A 16,008-nucleotide genomic window follows, 5' to 3' on the forward strand; every position below is an offset into this window, starting at 1 on the left:
GCCTCCCAGAGAGCTAGGATTACAGGCGTGAGCCACCGTGCCCGGCTCCCCAACAGGGTTTTTACGGTGGCTGCCCCAGCCCTCTCCCCAGGGGAAGCTCTGTCTTTAGCTACACTCCAGGCTGAGCCTTCCATTCCAGCCAAGATGCATTTCTTAGGCCCCGTATGTTCAGCTCACCACGGTGTGGCCCTTCTCCTCCCTGCCCCAGGCTGGCCTGGAGAGCAGGGAGTAGAGGAAAGCAAAAGCACGTGGCCACAGGCCTTCCCAAGCAAGTCCTTCCTCCTTCCCAAGGCACGTGTCTCCCGCTCCCACTGTTCCAAGCCCCCGTTCCTAAGCACCCCTGGAGGGTCCATCTTCCATGGCTAGCTCCCTGCACGGCAAACGTGACCTGCCTCCCTCCTCCCTCTCAAACTTACCTAATACCCATACAGTCCTGCTCTGGCTAGATGAGAGCCAGCTGGTCCAAGAGGTCAGTCCGCAGGCCCACTAATAGACACCAAAGGGTTACTACAGGCCCCTTCCTCACAAAGCAATTCTAGAAATCCTTCCTTTACATATTCAGCCAATCCTTACAGAGGCCCCTGGCGTTAGGCAGCAGGCCCCGAGCTCAACTGTAAAGGAGGATGTCGGGCCCCTCCTGCACAAAGGCCAGACGGCCACTGGGAAATTCAGCCCTCAGCAGGCCCCTGTGGAACACCCGTGTGGGTGGGCCACGGAGGACACGGCTGTCCTTCACTTTGGGGGCTAGTGGGGGTCGCGGGGAAGGAGGGAGACACACTTTCTGGGTAAGAGTCCGTCGGCTCTATCAAGTAATTGCTGCAGTAGTAACCTTTTTAAGGCAACTTTTTAAAATAATTTCAAACTTACAGAGAAGTGGCAAGAATCAGAAAAGCACACAGAACGCCCACACGCCCTTCACCCGGATGCACCTATTCTTGACACTTTGCGCCAGCGCGTCACTCGCCCATTTTCTCTCTCTTCTCCCCACCGCTTCTCTGTAGTTTCTTTTTCTGAACCATCTGATTACAAGTTGCTTACATCCTGGCTCTACACCCCTAAATACTTCAATGTATACTTTCTAAAAATAGGAATATTCTCTTATATGACCACAGCACGGCTATCACTTCTAGTAAATTTCACATTGGTACAAGAATTTTGTCTAATCCAGTGTCCTCATCCCAGCAGTGTCCCGGAGAGCACGGTCTTCTTTCACACAGGAACCCATCTGGCATCTGGTATTGTGGTCAGTTCTCATGTCCCTTTACTGTCCTTTCTACAGGTTTGTCTTTTACAATATTAACAATTTTGAAGAATACAGTCACTCCCTCCCCCCTTTCTAATCGAACGTTTCTCATTTTGGGTTTATCTAAAATTTCCTCACGATTAGACAGAATAGTGTGTAAGTGCTATTGTGTCCTTCTTAGGGTAGTGCTTTTGCATTCGTATAATGTCCACTTGTCTCCCCACCGGGGATGATAATTCCGGTCACCTGATGAAGGTGTTGTCCTAGTTTTCTACTGTATAATTACTGCATTTTCCCCTGCAAATAATAAGCAATTTGTGGGCAGTCACTTTAAGACCCTGCACATTTTCTGTTCCTATTCAAATATTCTCCTTAGATTTGGCATCCACTGATGATTACAACAATCTTTATTTGCCAAGATGGTTGCACAATAGTAACTTTTTTTTTTTTGAGATAGGGTCTTGCTCTGTCGCCCAGGCTGGAGTGCAGTGGCACGATCATAGCTCACTGTAACCTCGAATTCCTGGGCTCAAGTGATCCTCCTGCCTTAGCCTCCCAAGTCACTAGGACTATAGGTGCACCCCACCATGCCTGGCTAAATAGCAACCTATTACTATTTGCTAAATAGTAAAATTCTTAAAAGCATCTTTGTCTCTGGAAATGAGACTTTATGAGACTGACTTGCTGTCTACTGCTCTAAGGAGGCAGGTTGGAAATGAGACTCTAAAGATGTATCTGGAATGGCAAAATAAATAACAAGATGTTATGAATAACACACACACACACACACACACACACACACATACACACACAGGAACTAAAAATACTGTGATACACAGATGTGGCTTTGAATGCAAAGAAGCATGCTATTGTAGCACATCTTCTAACACCATTGGCGAAAAGCTCCACTTCTGTAATGCCGTGACACTTAAGGGTGACTCTGCACAGGTGTCGCTCATCATATAAATTCTCACCATCCCAACACTCGCTATCCGAACTCAGGAATGCAGCAGATAATTTTCAGACGAGTCTCTAGCTCTGAGAATTCTGCTACCTGCTGTCTGAAGCTTAGGAACCAGACAGATTCAGAAAATGTGGTATCTCTCACTATCCAAATGCAGAATTTAGGCAGTGAAGGGTTATTTATACTTTACCGCAAAACAGTGTCCCTTTGAGATTTTGCATATTCAAATTTGGATGAAGAATTTTCAACAAATAACAAAGATACTAACTTGCAACTCTCCTTCCCACCATCCACCTGGGTTCTTTTTTCGGATCAAAATCAGCTGACCAGGGGCGAGAGTAAGCTGCTCGGGACCGGTGGCAGTGTATGACGCGATGACCTGGGCTATTTCTGAAAAACAAGATCAAACATGGCAGTGCACTGTGAGAGTCAGGAGAAGAAAAGTCTACAAACACACAGCCACCTCCCAGGTCCACAGATTAACATCATCAAAACCAATGTTTTGGGCTGGTTTTCTACTAAACGAACACAGCTCCCTGAACTGCCCCATCTCCAGAGCTACACTGCAAATGCAGCGTTCAGGGGCTCGGCTGACCCTTTTGTCCTGGCCGATCTGCTGTCGGACACCCTCATCATCTCTCAGAACTTACCATGCTCCCTCCGTGAAGTCCCCTCCTTGTCCCACTCCCTGAACCTTCTGCCACATCCTTCCCACGATCACTGTGAACACCTCGATACCAAGGGCTGGGCCTCCTTCATGGCCCCAGCCCCAGCATGGCGGCACTCAGTGACGGTTAAGTGGATAAGGGACTCAAGGGAAGCTTTTCCATCTGCCAAGTGAAGTAGGAAGAGAGAGTCTAGTTTCCCCAGAAACCACCCGGAGCCTGGCAGCAGCTCATTTGTATGTTGTTGCTTCAGGTTCTCAATCCCGCCAACATGACCGTGTTCTGTACCGCTCACATTTTGAGAGTGATCCCCGAATATCAGGTATGAATCATGGCAATGCAAATTTATTTTCTTTTTATTTCAAAGTTAAAGGAAGAACCTGGAGTTCAGAAGGGAATTTTATGCAAAAACAATTCGGCATAGAGAAAAAATGTCAACAGTTCTGTACTTTTTCTGAATGTTAAAAGTCCCATGGGAAAAATTCCAGCAGTAAGTATCACAGACCAGGCTCTGAAAAGTGCATTTCCATTGGCCCAGGAGGTCGAGTATGAAAAGACAGAATCCTTCTCTGACTGCATTTGGGTACATCTGCATCAACTGCTTTCTGAACTTCTAGAAGCAATACAGAACAAACTGTTCTATTCACCTCCATGGAAGGGAGGGAGGGAAAGAAGAAGGAGGGAAGGAAGGGAGGAAAGGAGGGGAAGGAAAAGTAAAGAAGAACAAACGGAAAGAAGGAAAGAAGAAAGATGGAATGAAGTAAAGAAAGAAAGAAGCCAAAAAGGCCCCATTCTCTGACTGCTGTTCTCTAAGTGTTTCCTACTTTTCTACTAACTCCAGGGAATGAATATGACTCCCTCTCTTTAACAAACCCCTATAACCCTGTTCTGCAATCAGGGGTTGGCCACCGCGACAGGAGCGCCGAGCTGTCGTGGTGCAGGGCTGGCCCTGCCGGATGCTTCAGAGAGCTTGGGGAGGCAAGAAAGCCCAGAGCCCAGCTTACATACACCTTCCTTGGCTCTGACTGGGAGCTCTAGCTGGGAAATCTATGCTGCCAAGAGGACTGTCCTAGAACACACCAAGGATTAGTTTTCAGTTTGGAGAAAGACCAAACTGGGGTGCTATTTGCCATCAGATGTTCCTGCTCCTCCAAGGACCTGGCAAATGCAGCCAGCGATCTGCCCCAACATTCTTTCTGTGTTTTGTGGCCCTGAGCAGCGTGCCAGTTTCAGTGCAAAGTTAAGCCCACCTGGGCATCATATATGAAATATCTGGACCCTCTGGAATGACGAATGTTCAACATATAGAAGACTCACAGAGATTTGACCGGGTGGCCCAATATCTGGAGTCTGACTAAAATCCTAGAGAACCTGGAGGCCCTCTTTTCCTTGCCCTGCAAGCCCATGAGGAGCTGAGCACCAGACAGACACACAAATCCCTCTGTCAGCATTTCAGTGACTGTTTCAACCTATAATTTTCTAAGGATATGAGAGCATAAAAGCTCAAATGACCTACACCAGGAAGACGTGCCGTACAAACCATATTATTTCACATCTGCTTCCTTCTTCTCTTTTTCACGCTACTATTTATAGAACGTGTGATTTTGTTTAAATAAACTAAAATACTTTGAACTCAGAGGCCTGCCTATAATTTTGTACCTTCAATGTGTACCTGAGGAAAACCACCCAATGGCTTCTAAATAATTGGGACCTACATTGCGATAATATCTGTTGCGCCTCTAATCTCTTCCACTGTTCATGTCCTGGGACTTAATGGGGTCCGAGGACAGGATCTACTCCCACCACTCTTAGGAAAGATTCTTTTGTCTTTATTTTAGGCTTCTGGCCCTAATAAACAAAGATTGGGAGCAACTATCAATTACATTCAAAACATTGAAAAATAAGCATCAGGGTTTGTAACTTACCAGGTTTTTTTCCTAAACTCCCTGTTTTCCCAGCAGTTCCAGAGCCCTTAAAACAGAGCAAAAGGTCTCATTTGCATGCTGAAGAGTTTTGGTCATGCAACTTAAAAAACGATTAATGATGATACAAATCCGCTTGAACCCTCAGACCCCCCTTTGCATTCTGGGGAGACACAGAAGCATCTGACATAAGGACGTGTATCAGGAAAGCACGGGACAAAATAAGTCATTTAAAAACAGGTCACTTTTACTTTTTAAGAGAGAAAACACCAAAGTATGTGGCCCTATAGGATCCCGGAGGGCTCAGGTATTGACCACGTGTAGCACAGGTGCACCCTGGACCCAGCCACATGGAACAGGAGGCTCCACGCTAGGGCGACTATTAGTCTCCATCCTCAACACTGTGCTCGTGTTCTATTTTCAAATGGTTAATTATGAAATACTTCACACATAAAAAGTACAGAGAATATAAGACCATGAGACTATCACCCATATTTAATACACTAAAATATTAATATTTTGCTATATTTGCTTTAGGAGCTTTCTTTTGTAAAGAACTAAAGCAGTACAGGGACAACCGGGACCTCCCTTCCCCCACCCCATTCACCGGAGTAGCTGCCGTCCTGTGCAGCCTTTCCACCCGATTGCACGGTGTTTAGACACTGCAACTTCTCTGTCAATGCTGGAAGCACAGTCCACAGAAGCGAAGCACATTTCTTTCCAACTACTAAGTGTTCCAAAGTGCTTCGGGGCTGAATTCCTCTCATGGATACTCATGGAATTTTAAACCAGCTGAGTAAGCCAACAGAGACCGCCAGAGTCAGGGACTGGGGCCAGAATGTAATCTGTTGGTACAAAGTGCTTTATTCTGAATTAATTTACACCCTTGAGTCCCTATCTTGCAGGAAATTAAGTATTCCAATTAAAACAAAACAAAGGGCTTAATAAACTAGACAGAAGTTACTGAAAGAATAAAAATATGCCATTTATCTACCAGGAACACAACTTATCATAGGCCATTTATTTTGGTTATTGAAATTTAATAACTATTTACCAGGAAAAGTTTTGGGTTTAATTTTTACTCTGATTACGCTTTCTTTATTAACGAACAAAATTACACAATGCCAGTCTCTCTTGGTATTTCTTAATAGGCTGTGCATCAAATAAAATACCAATGAAACAAGATTGCAGTGACCAGTTACATTCCCAGTACAGGCTTATAATATACTCCCTATATTCCATAGAAAGAACAAAGCAATTGGCAATGCCCAACAGTTCAAGTGGCTTCAGTGTGCTAAAAAGCCACTAGGACAGACTCCGAAAGCCAGGTTCTGTCCGCCCCGCACCTGTAGAAAGCTGCCCCAGGCTGTGTGCCGCAGGCCTCCCTCCCAGAGAGGAAAAGCAGGAGAGGGAACTTCTCCTCCTGCTCAGAGGTCAATTCTGGTATCTGAAGCTCTACTTCAGATATACACAAACATTTAGCTATACTATTACTATTTAAAAGTATAGTTAAATGTTTGTCTAAAAATCTTTAGTGCTGTTAGTTCTTCTGTGGCCAATAATTTAAGACTGTGGTTAAGAAAGTAACTTACAACTCTGCTTACCTTAAAAAAAAGGCATTGTGTATTTTTCTTTTTAATTTACTGACTCCAGATGGTTTTTTAAAAATAGAAAACTGTAATTTGCTAACATACAACACAGGTAACGGCTTCTGTATTTTAATCGATCCAAAAGGTAAAGTTACTTTAAGAGTTTTCATGCATGGAAGTAGAAATCAAGTTTAGTTTTTAGTGTTTTCCCCCAAATCCCCTGAAATATCATTTGTCTGATTCTTATTGGATTCTATATGCTGGCCTGGAGAAGAGTTTAATTCTCCCTCTCCAGGTCTAGAGAGTCTAACATGCCAGCTGTCTTGCAGGGGAAAATTACTTTCTTCAGGCTTCTGTCAAATTCTCCAAGGGTGGGGAGACATGCAAATCCACCCATGGGACTTTCAGTAAGCTGTTCAAGGCCACAGCAAGAAAACCAAAAAACAAAACAATAATGATGACACCCCTTAGAAAAACAAAACCCAAGCAAATAAAACCATTTCTGGGAACTGCAGGGAAGGTGACATGGCTGATGGTAGGACTACTAGCAAGTCACCAGGCCCAGCCTCACCCCAGGAGCAGCTCTGAGCACGGGGGCCTAAGGAGGAGGCGGATATACGACCTCCTACTGGCATTTCAAATAGAGCGAGCTTTGTCCACTTGCTTACACCAAGAAAGCAGCCTCTATAGGTTCTCTGCCAGCCTTTTCTCTCTCAGTACCTAGGAGGCACGAGGAGAAAAAGAAAATAACTGTGAATTGACTGTTGATGCTTTAAAAAAAAAAGAGAGCGCCAATTTTTTTTTTTCATGTGCAATGGACCTGTTAAATGACTACATGTATATACCCTGAAACTCTCCACTGACTTGAAATTGGCTACTACACGATAGGCCCCCATACTCTGTGGCAGGCCCAACCCACAATTTCATTAAACTTGCATTATCTCAAGACTACAGTTTATGCAATCAAATTTTTAGGGCTCCATTTAACAACAGTGGGAGCCATTTCCAACTTTTAAGGATAACAGCATTTAAAATAAATTCAGTCCCTGATCACTGGAGATACTAAGGCCTAGCCCTAGCCCAAAGTGTACCAATCTCTCACATCTTGTGTCCTATATCGTGTAGGCAAAAATACAAATTTTAAAAACTTTTGAACCCCCAATATTCTGGAGCAAGTATCACCAGAATACTTCTGTTTACATGGGCAAAACATTGCTGTGTATCTTTCTTGGGGCATTTAAAAATCAATGACCATGAAGACATAATTAAGAAAGTTCATTCCAAATCATAAGTCAGTTACATGCAGGAAGAGAGGTTAATACTGAACATTATTATCCCAGCTGACGCAGACCAGCCCATCACAAGCAGCCTCCACTGAGCCCCGGTGAGTTGTGCTTGTGGGAAGGCAGGGCTTACCCTGCAGCACCAAATGACAAGGTCAAACCATTACAGGTCACACTGTATTTACTGTCATGTTCCAGAACTTAGCAAAACCCAACAAAGTTCCCCTGTCAGACATCGTGACGCCCAAAAAAGAGAATCACCGCACAGAAAGGGAGAGGAAACAGTTAATGTGGGTTTACCTCTGAATCTTTAAGCCTCACATAGTTAGAAGGGAAGACTCCGGATTTGTCGCCCACTGTTCCTGTCCACCAGTCACCATCTTTCTTGGTAACCAAAATCACATCCCCTTGCTGAAAGGTTAAATCTCCTTGCTCAGAACTCTCGTAAGTGTACATGGCAATAAATTCTGGTGGGGAGAAATATTGAGATACGGAGAGAGCTTGATTGTTTAAAGAAATCCCAGACAGCTTTGCAAAAGCAAGTTTATGAATAAGGAAGTTAGGATAAGATCCATTCAAGAGAAAGGCTAGTCACAGATAAAACACAGAGCTGCAGGACACTGTGGGCTGCAAATTCCCCCAGTTGCACATAAAAATTCAATAGCTGCAGACAGGGAGACAATTCCTGTGAAGACCCAGCCAAATGGACAAAAAACCAAGTGCATGTCTACTGACACTGAGTACCAAGAGTGATCCGTGATTGAGTGTCATGATTTCTTTCTAAATGAAAATGGTTTTTACATTTCATTTTAACACTTACCTAGTACCTACGACTTTGTACTGAGCACTGGGTCAGATGCATTCACCATTAGGCTCTTGGTATGCCCATCAAATACATGTATTTCAATTTTGAGAGTATCAAGTCATAGTTTTAGAAAATTTTTAGATACAGTATATCCTTTATGTAAATTAGACATACTTTTTTTCATTATTCAAGTGCCTTAGTGAAAACTTACGCCCTATTGTGCCATATACACACATGGTAGGAAGCTGTTAGAACAGAAAATATACGTATTACTTAGTTAAAAATGGGCATCTACCTATTCAAGTGTATAAACAGGTAGAGTGCACTGATAAAAAGAATGTGTCTACCCAATCCCAGAAAACAATCAGGACTGTCTCAATAAGTTAAAAAGACAAAATCACAGTTTATTATATTTTATTATTTATATAGTTTAGTCTTAAAGGATAAGAACCCATGTTCATTAGTGTCTTGAATCTGAAGGGTGTGCATTCCAGTGGGAAGTTTTCTTTTTAATTGTAAGTAGAACTTTGCGTCACTCTTAGTTGATTTCACTAAGGCTTAGCACCAAGCGATACTCTCAGAAAGATCACTAGACACAAAATCCTAGACATTACACTAGGTACAGTATAAAAGCTCTATAGAAAGATGGACATGTTTCTTATTTCTACTTTTTCTCCGTTTTATCCTAGGCCTTTATATATATATTTTTAAAGCAATAAAAAAATCATTTACCCGAAAAGTTCATTTTCGTGATGGATAATGTTTGTTTCTCACTAAAACTTCAGATGATACTGCTTTAATGCAGAGCCTAATGTTGACTAACGGCAGAAATTTAGTATGGAGAACTCCAGTGGCTAATTATAAGAGCCTCTGCAGGGGGTACTAATGAAAATGAAAACAAACAAAAACACAAAAGCTGCTAACCCCTGTGCTCGTGTGGGCAGCCCCTAGAGCGCTACACGGAGCCTCCTCGGCCTCACAAGGCTGACCTATATGTGCCGAGGCCAGCAGCCACTGCTGGTGGAGACTGCTGGACCCCACCGCAGACACAGGTCACCCAAACATTCCAGGGAAAACAAGACTGTCTCCCGCCCCAAAGCGCTGGTAACACATACCTCCACAGCGAAAGTTGGAAAAAGGATTTCCCACAGAAGGAAATCAAAGTTTGGCAGCTTTAATACGGGCATTCTTTTTTTCATTAACAGGCTCGTTTTTCTGATTTCTCAATATTCTGACCCTTCCTTTTTCACTTTTCCTCCCTCTTACTGTTCCTTAGTTCATATTTGGCCATTTAAGATGGGATCCTTGGCAGTCAATACATTTCCCAGTGATTCCTCAACATAAAAGTCACTTTCTTGAAAATGGATCCAAATTTTGAAGTAACATTCAAAATGCTTAAGAAACGTTAGAAACATGAACTCTGGCTGAACTTGATACTGCAGCACAAAACATAAAAGAGACGGGAGAGACTGAGGCTTGCCCTGCCCTGCCCTGTCCTGCACAAAGGCGGCTGCAAGGCGTTTTCAGGGGTACAATGAAACCCAGAGACGTGATGGTGGACGTGCGGAGGTTTCTCATCAGTCCCCTTCTCACGGGACACTTAACAGAGGGCACTGGCCATTCCCCAGCCAGGATTTTAAAAGATACCTACTCGGGAAGCTGAGGTGGGAGGATTGCTTGAGCCCAAGGCAACACAGCAAGAACCCATCTCAAAAAAAAAAAAAAAAAAAAAAATAAAAAACTATCCAAAATGATAATCTATTTAATTTGGTTTACAGTTTACTTTAAATTTGATTATGTTCAATCCAGTACGAACGAGAGGCTCACTAATGTACGTAAAGAGCTCCTGCCAGAATTTCAAATGCTAACGTCCTCCCACACCACTCCACGATGCCAACAATCTTTCCTAATATTTCTGTACCTAAGTTGTTCTAACATGGATGTAATAAATACCAACTAAGATCAGAATTCAACTATTCTGTTGCCCAATTTCAAGGATATGTGTGGTTCATTGTGACCTATTTATCGAGTCCTGAAGTGTCAAGGCGTCTATACATATTTCAAACCTAAACATTCTGGGAGGAGGGGATGGGTAAAGGGCACACTTATAACTTTGATTTGAACTGCACGAAAGCAAATTATGTAACCAAAATGTGTGTACCCCCATAATATTCTGAAATAAAAAACAACTAAACATTCCTCCACATTGCAGTTTGATGAGAACGCTCTGAGCTTTGTTCTTAAAGCTTTATACATATGATCGCATAATTCTTGTAATTAATTTCCTACCTCAAGGGGTGGTTCTTATACCCACTTTACAGACAAGGAAGCGAAGGCATGACTAGAATCATATGGTTGCTAGCTGAGAGAGCCAGACACAAACTTCAGCCCTCCAGTGAGCCTTGATTGGACATAAGACACTGAAGTCTTATTTTTCACGGGGGGCAGATAATTTGCTTTTTACTATACTGACTGCATATATTGCCTTGTTCTCCTGACAGTGGATAAAAAAATCATTAAGGTAATGAGAATGTATAGAGAACTCTGCTAATAATTGTTTTCATGGTAACAGCAAAACTTAGATGTAGTAAAATGCTGGATTTGTTTAGTGATGATGAGGTATTTTTAAACTAAAAAAAAAGTTTACTTTTAAAATTCCTCTTGAAAAAGGAATATTGTTACTGTGAATCTGAAATACCATTAAAACTTAATCCTTTGCTGGGCATGGTGGCTTATGCCTGTAATCCTAACACTTTGGGAGGCTGAGATGGGAGGACTGCTTGAGCCCAGGAGTTTGAGACCAGCCTGAGCAAGAGTGAGACACTGTCTCTACAAAAAATAGAAAAATTAGCTCGGTGTCATGGTATGTGCCTGTAGTACCAGCTACTCTTGAGGAAGCTAAGGCAGGAGGATCGCTTGGACCTAGGAGTTTGAGACTATAGTGAGCTATGATGACACCACTACACTCCAGCCTGGGCAACAGAATAAGACTCTGTCTCAAAACAAAACACCTTAATCCTTGCTGTCTCCATTAAAACAACTGTTTTAATAATTCCATTTTTTATTAGGTAAAGTTTCTAAGGAATGCAACAGTCTCATTATAGCAAGCAGATTAAATAAAACATTCCATTGTCATATAATTTATTCAAGGAACCCATAAAAAATTCCTATACAATTTGTTAGTTATGACATCTGCTAACTGTAAACACTATTCAGACTTCTGCTTGGAGAGACTGTCTAACTCAGGTAGCACTCTTCAATTCGTGCTGTGATATTGATTATATTCAAAGTAGAAAAGACATGAGATTTTTACCATTAGGGCCTGAATTATGTAGGTTTTGTTTATTTGACATCCACATAATATTTAGGATTGTGCTGCAAAGTAGAGATAGGGAAAGAAAGCAATTAATTATTGGTGTAACAAACACTCATAATGAAATTTGTAGGCCTACATAATCTAGTTTGGTTATTTACATGGAACATAGAAATTGAGCTTCTGTTTCATTTGGGATGGTACAGATGGCACTCATGTTACTAGAAGATCTCTACTGTGGGGTTAGTTTTAAAAAAAATACTTATCTAGACAAGTCGGACAAGACTAGACTATAGTAAGGGAAGTAATGACTGTAATTTAGCTATAGAAAGGCTCAGAAAACTCAATCCTCAGTGAACTGACTCTTTCAAAAGTCAAGTGTTCATGATCAAATATAATTAGTAAATTCAGTTTCTAATGATCAATAAATCTAATAGCATTTTGGAAGTCTCCATAAAGAACTTTGATTTTGTAAAGAGCTAAACTTTCATTTTACCTTAGAGTTTACTGATTATAAGTTAATGTAGTCTATTTTGAAACGAAATCCAATGCTATCTCAAACTTTTACTGTTTGTATCACACAATGTTTCTCGACTCTTCTGAAGAACATAATATGACTCAGGCCCTCACCTTCTCCCGAAACGACTGGCTTGGGCGAAGCTACTCTCTTTAGGCTAGCAGGACTTTCTGAAGAACCAGAATCCATGCTGCAAGAAGGAAAAAGAAGAGTATTTTAAGTTTTATCTTAAAAGAAAATAGTACAAATGACACTAATATTTGTTAAAACTGCTTAACTTTTAAAATTTTGAACAATCCATAGCTGAAATAGTTGTACTTAGCTAAGTTAAAGACGCATAAAAGGTGCTACAGAGGTAAGCTGCTAGGCTCACATTCTTGTTTTTCAGCACTTTGCTGTGCTGGACACACAGCCTGTGGTCCATTTCAAAGCTTGACTGAGAGATGCTCGTCTAATATTTTTGCTATTTTTATCTTTGTAAAGCTCACAATTTATTTTGAGTATGTATACGGTTGGAATAATTAAACCACCACCTTGTTATGGCTTCATGTTATAAGACCCTAATGAAAAAGATAATTCATTCTTCCAATTATTGCCCCAAATGCTTTGGGCTTCTAAGTATTCACATAAATCTGGTACAATACTGGGTACTCAGGATAAAAAGAGTCATGATCTCCAACCAATACACAAGAATGTTCCAGGTCTCAGAGTAAAATTCTTTCTTGCATAAAACAATGAAAAACAAGATGTCTAGGTTTCCACAAGGGAAGAAAAAATGACCACTTATCTGTAGGAGATTCCCTTTTCATATTTCACATACTCTAACTTTGCAGTTAAAAGATCCAAAAGATAAAATAACTCTGAAACTCCTATCGGTGAGTCTTAACTAGTGCAAACAATAATTCAACGCTCAGTATCGTTTTCATTGAATAGAAGCAGATAAACACAAAAATACCTTGTAGATTTCCTTATGGGCCCTGAAATGAGTTTCACGTAAGACTTGGGGAACCAACCCTTCTGACCTTGAACTTCTCCAAACCACCACATGTCTTGCTGTTCCAGGACGGTGATGACATCATTCTTGTTAAAATTTAAATGGTTGTCTTTTTTGGCTCGCCAAGGATACAGGGCTTGCGCTTGTAGCCCCTCCACCTTTTCACCCTTGTGTGGAATGACATAAAGGACGTCTCGTTACATTGCGGTTTGTTATCAATCAAGGCAGACGTGAGCACTAGCACCTCCTCTCCACCGAGCGCACGCACAGCCACAGAGGGCCCGTGTCAGCACGGCATGAGTGCTGGACGCCTCATTGTTTCTCAGTAATTGTTTATTTCTAAAAGTGGGGGCACACACCTTCCAGCCTATTCACAAAGTCACTGGCCATCTAGAACTCTCTATTCAAAAAAGCCAGGAGGTCATATTTATTCTGTTGCATCTGACTGTGTGCCTTTTATATTTTGGTTCTATTTTCACTCTCGAGTTGCCCAGGACAACTGCCCATTTCTGATCTGGTTTGGATTTTTAGTGGAGGATTAGCGCCGGAGCAGAAATTTATGCAATTTCATGACATAATTAACTGATATTTTAGTTTATGTGAACACAGGGAAATAGGCCCTGCATTGGATTGTGCTTTAGTTCCTTTTTAGAGAAGCAGGGGTTTGGTTCACATAAATTCATTGTAATTACCCTTTATTGTATATTTATATGCAAGGTGTTGTGAGATTACAAAGATAAAAGAAAAATTGTCCCTGCCTCCCCAAAATAATTTAGGGTAAAGCATTTTATTATTATAAAGCACTATAAAAATGGACAGTATGATATTATTAGCAAGCAACTCACAAGTAATGAGGAAGAAAGAGATAAAAACAACCAAGTATACCACCTGGCAAAATGAAATATGCTAAAAAAAAGTTCCAACTATTCATTGTGGGAACAAAGAGAGAAGGGGGGTGGATTCTGGGCATCAGGGAAAATTTCACAGAGGGGGCAGCATTTGAGTCGGGCCTTGAAGAGTGAGGATTTTGACAGCTAGGGCTTCGGAGGAAGGGAGCTCCGGGCTGAGGGCACAGCAGGGACAGAGGCCTCAAGGTGGAGCACTGCAAGGGGTCCGGGAAGAAGAGCACAGTCCGGGGCTGCGTGTGGCCTAGTCTCAGGGAGGGGTGCAGCAGGAGATGACTCTGGAAAGGCAGGTGAGGCATTTATTATCTTTTTCAAAAATATAACATAAAACCATTATGTATCTTAAAGCATTTACTAAAAAATAAAATGTCAGCTTTCAATTGTATAGATCATTGAACAAGAACCAAGGATAATATCCAAAAAGAGGTAGTTGAGAACCAATTTGCACTTGTCTTTGTTATTTTTATATTTTATATTAAGTTATGATTATGTCTGATAAATGGAGTATTTACAAGAGGTCAGTTTCAGCGTCTATGCTGATAACCTCTAACGTCTAGACTTTGTGGGTTCCCACCTTCTTAAACATACAGCATCCCTATCTCCTTCCATTGAGCTCTGCACTCCTTCCAGCGCCTCAGAACTGAGGCAGTTTCTCTGGAGTCCAAACACCCCCAGGACTGTACATTTGCGAACTTCCATTTTTCCCTCTCGAAGCGAACCTCACGCCCTCACCGCTGCTGATCCCACAGCCCTACTGCACTGTCCAGTCCTCTCGGCCACTCCCATAGATCTTCCTGCCAATAACGGACCCCAGGGTCAGCCATTCCAACCAGGCCCCGCTGGTGGCTCCGAACCTCTCCCACTGGGAAATCTCCCCCGTGCGCTGTGCACCTGTTCACGTGGATGGGCCCCGACGACCCCAGCCTGGGTCGGACAGAACACACACTCTAGGTGTGAATGCCAGGTCTGTCTCTTACTAATTTTGTGACCTTGACAATTGTTTAATCTCTCTAAGCCTCAGTTTTCACATCTGTAAAACAGAGATGATAATTTCTTCAAAAAATTGTTAGGAAAGTTTCATAGGATCTATGTGTAGTATTGCTATGATAGTAACAATAACAGCAGTAGGTTATATATGACCATATTTTTCCTAGTCCCAAGCTGTGAAGCATTGCTAGAGAAAGCTGAGATTCTGTGCAATGATCAGTTACAGACTCAGGTGACAACCCTTCACTCCTCTTTGTCAGATTCCTGACCTGCCCACCCCTGGCTTCCAAACCCCTCCTATCCTCCACAGGCCCTCGGGGCTCACTGAGAACGCTGCTGTCACGCAGCCCACCCTGAACTTTCTCCACTTTGTCTTCTCCCATCTCTCTTCACCCTTCCACACCCAGAAGAAAAATAACCCCTGTTCTTCTTTTCTGTGCTTTTAAAGTTGCGTCCACTCAACACCAATCGCATCCTCTGACACTTCACTGTTCAATCCCCGTCTCCGCTGACAACACTGTTGGCTGGTGCCTTGCCCAAGGGCACTCCGCTCTGCTCCTTCTCTTTCCAGATGTTTCCACCTTCTCACCGCTCATTTCCTTTCACCCCTTGCAGTCTGGCTTCATCCTACTCCTTCCCAGGTCACAAAGCAGCCCTGCTGCCGCACTGAATGGTCTCTTCTTTGCCTGACCACAGCAACACCCCCCCACACCCCATCGCAGAGCCACTGTGACTGAGCCCGTGACATGTGCTAAGTGCTGAGCTGGGACAGATGCAAAGGAAAGTGACGTTTCCTGCTAAGTAGCTCCTCCTCCTCTTCC

General features: G+C 42.5%; 1 protein-coding gene across 1 annotated transcript in view; it reads right to left on the reverse strand.

Moving 5' to 3' along the window:
- ITSN1 (intersectin 1 (SH3 domain protein)) overlaps positions 1-16,008 on the reverse strand; it is a 222,442-nt gene that overhangs the window by 51,432 nt on the left and 155,002 nt on the right. The window contains exons 22-26 of the mRNA XM_012657331.1: positions 13,257-13,462; positions 12,415-12,491; positions 7,967-8,133; positions 4,798-4,843; positions 2,476-2,597 (exon numbers count right to left, since the gene is read on the reverse strand). Of these exons, the coding sequence (XP_012512785.1) occupies positions 2,476-2,597; positions 4,798-4,843; positions 7,967-8,133; positions 12,415-12,491; positions 13,257-13,462 (618 nt within the window). The remainder of the gene's footprint in view (positions 1-2,475; positions 2,598-4,797; positions 4,844-7,966; positions 8,134-12,414; positions 12,492-13,256; positions 13,463-16,008) is intronic.

This window comes from Propithecus coquereli, unplaced genomic scaffold, assembly GCF_000956105.1.
Source record: "Propithecus coquereli isolate 6110/MARCELLA unplaced genomic scaffold, Pcoq_1.0 Scaffold54, whole genome shotgun sequence".
NCBI lineage: Eukaryota > Metazoa > Chordata > Mammalia > Primates > Indriidae > Propithecus > Propithecus coquereli.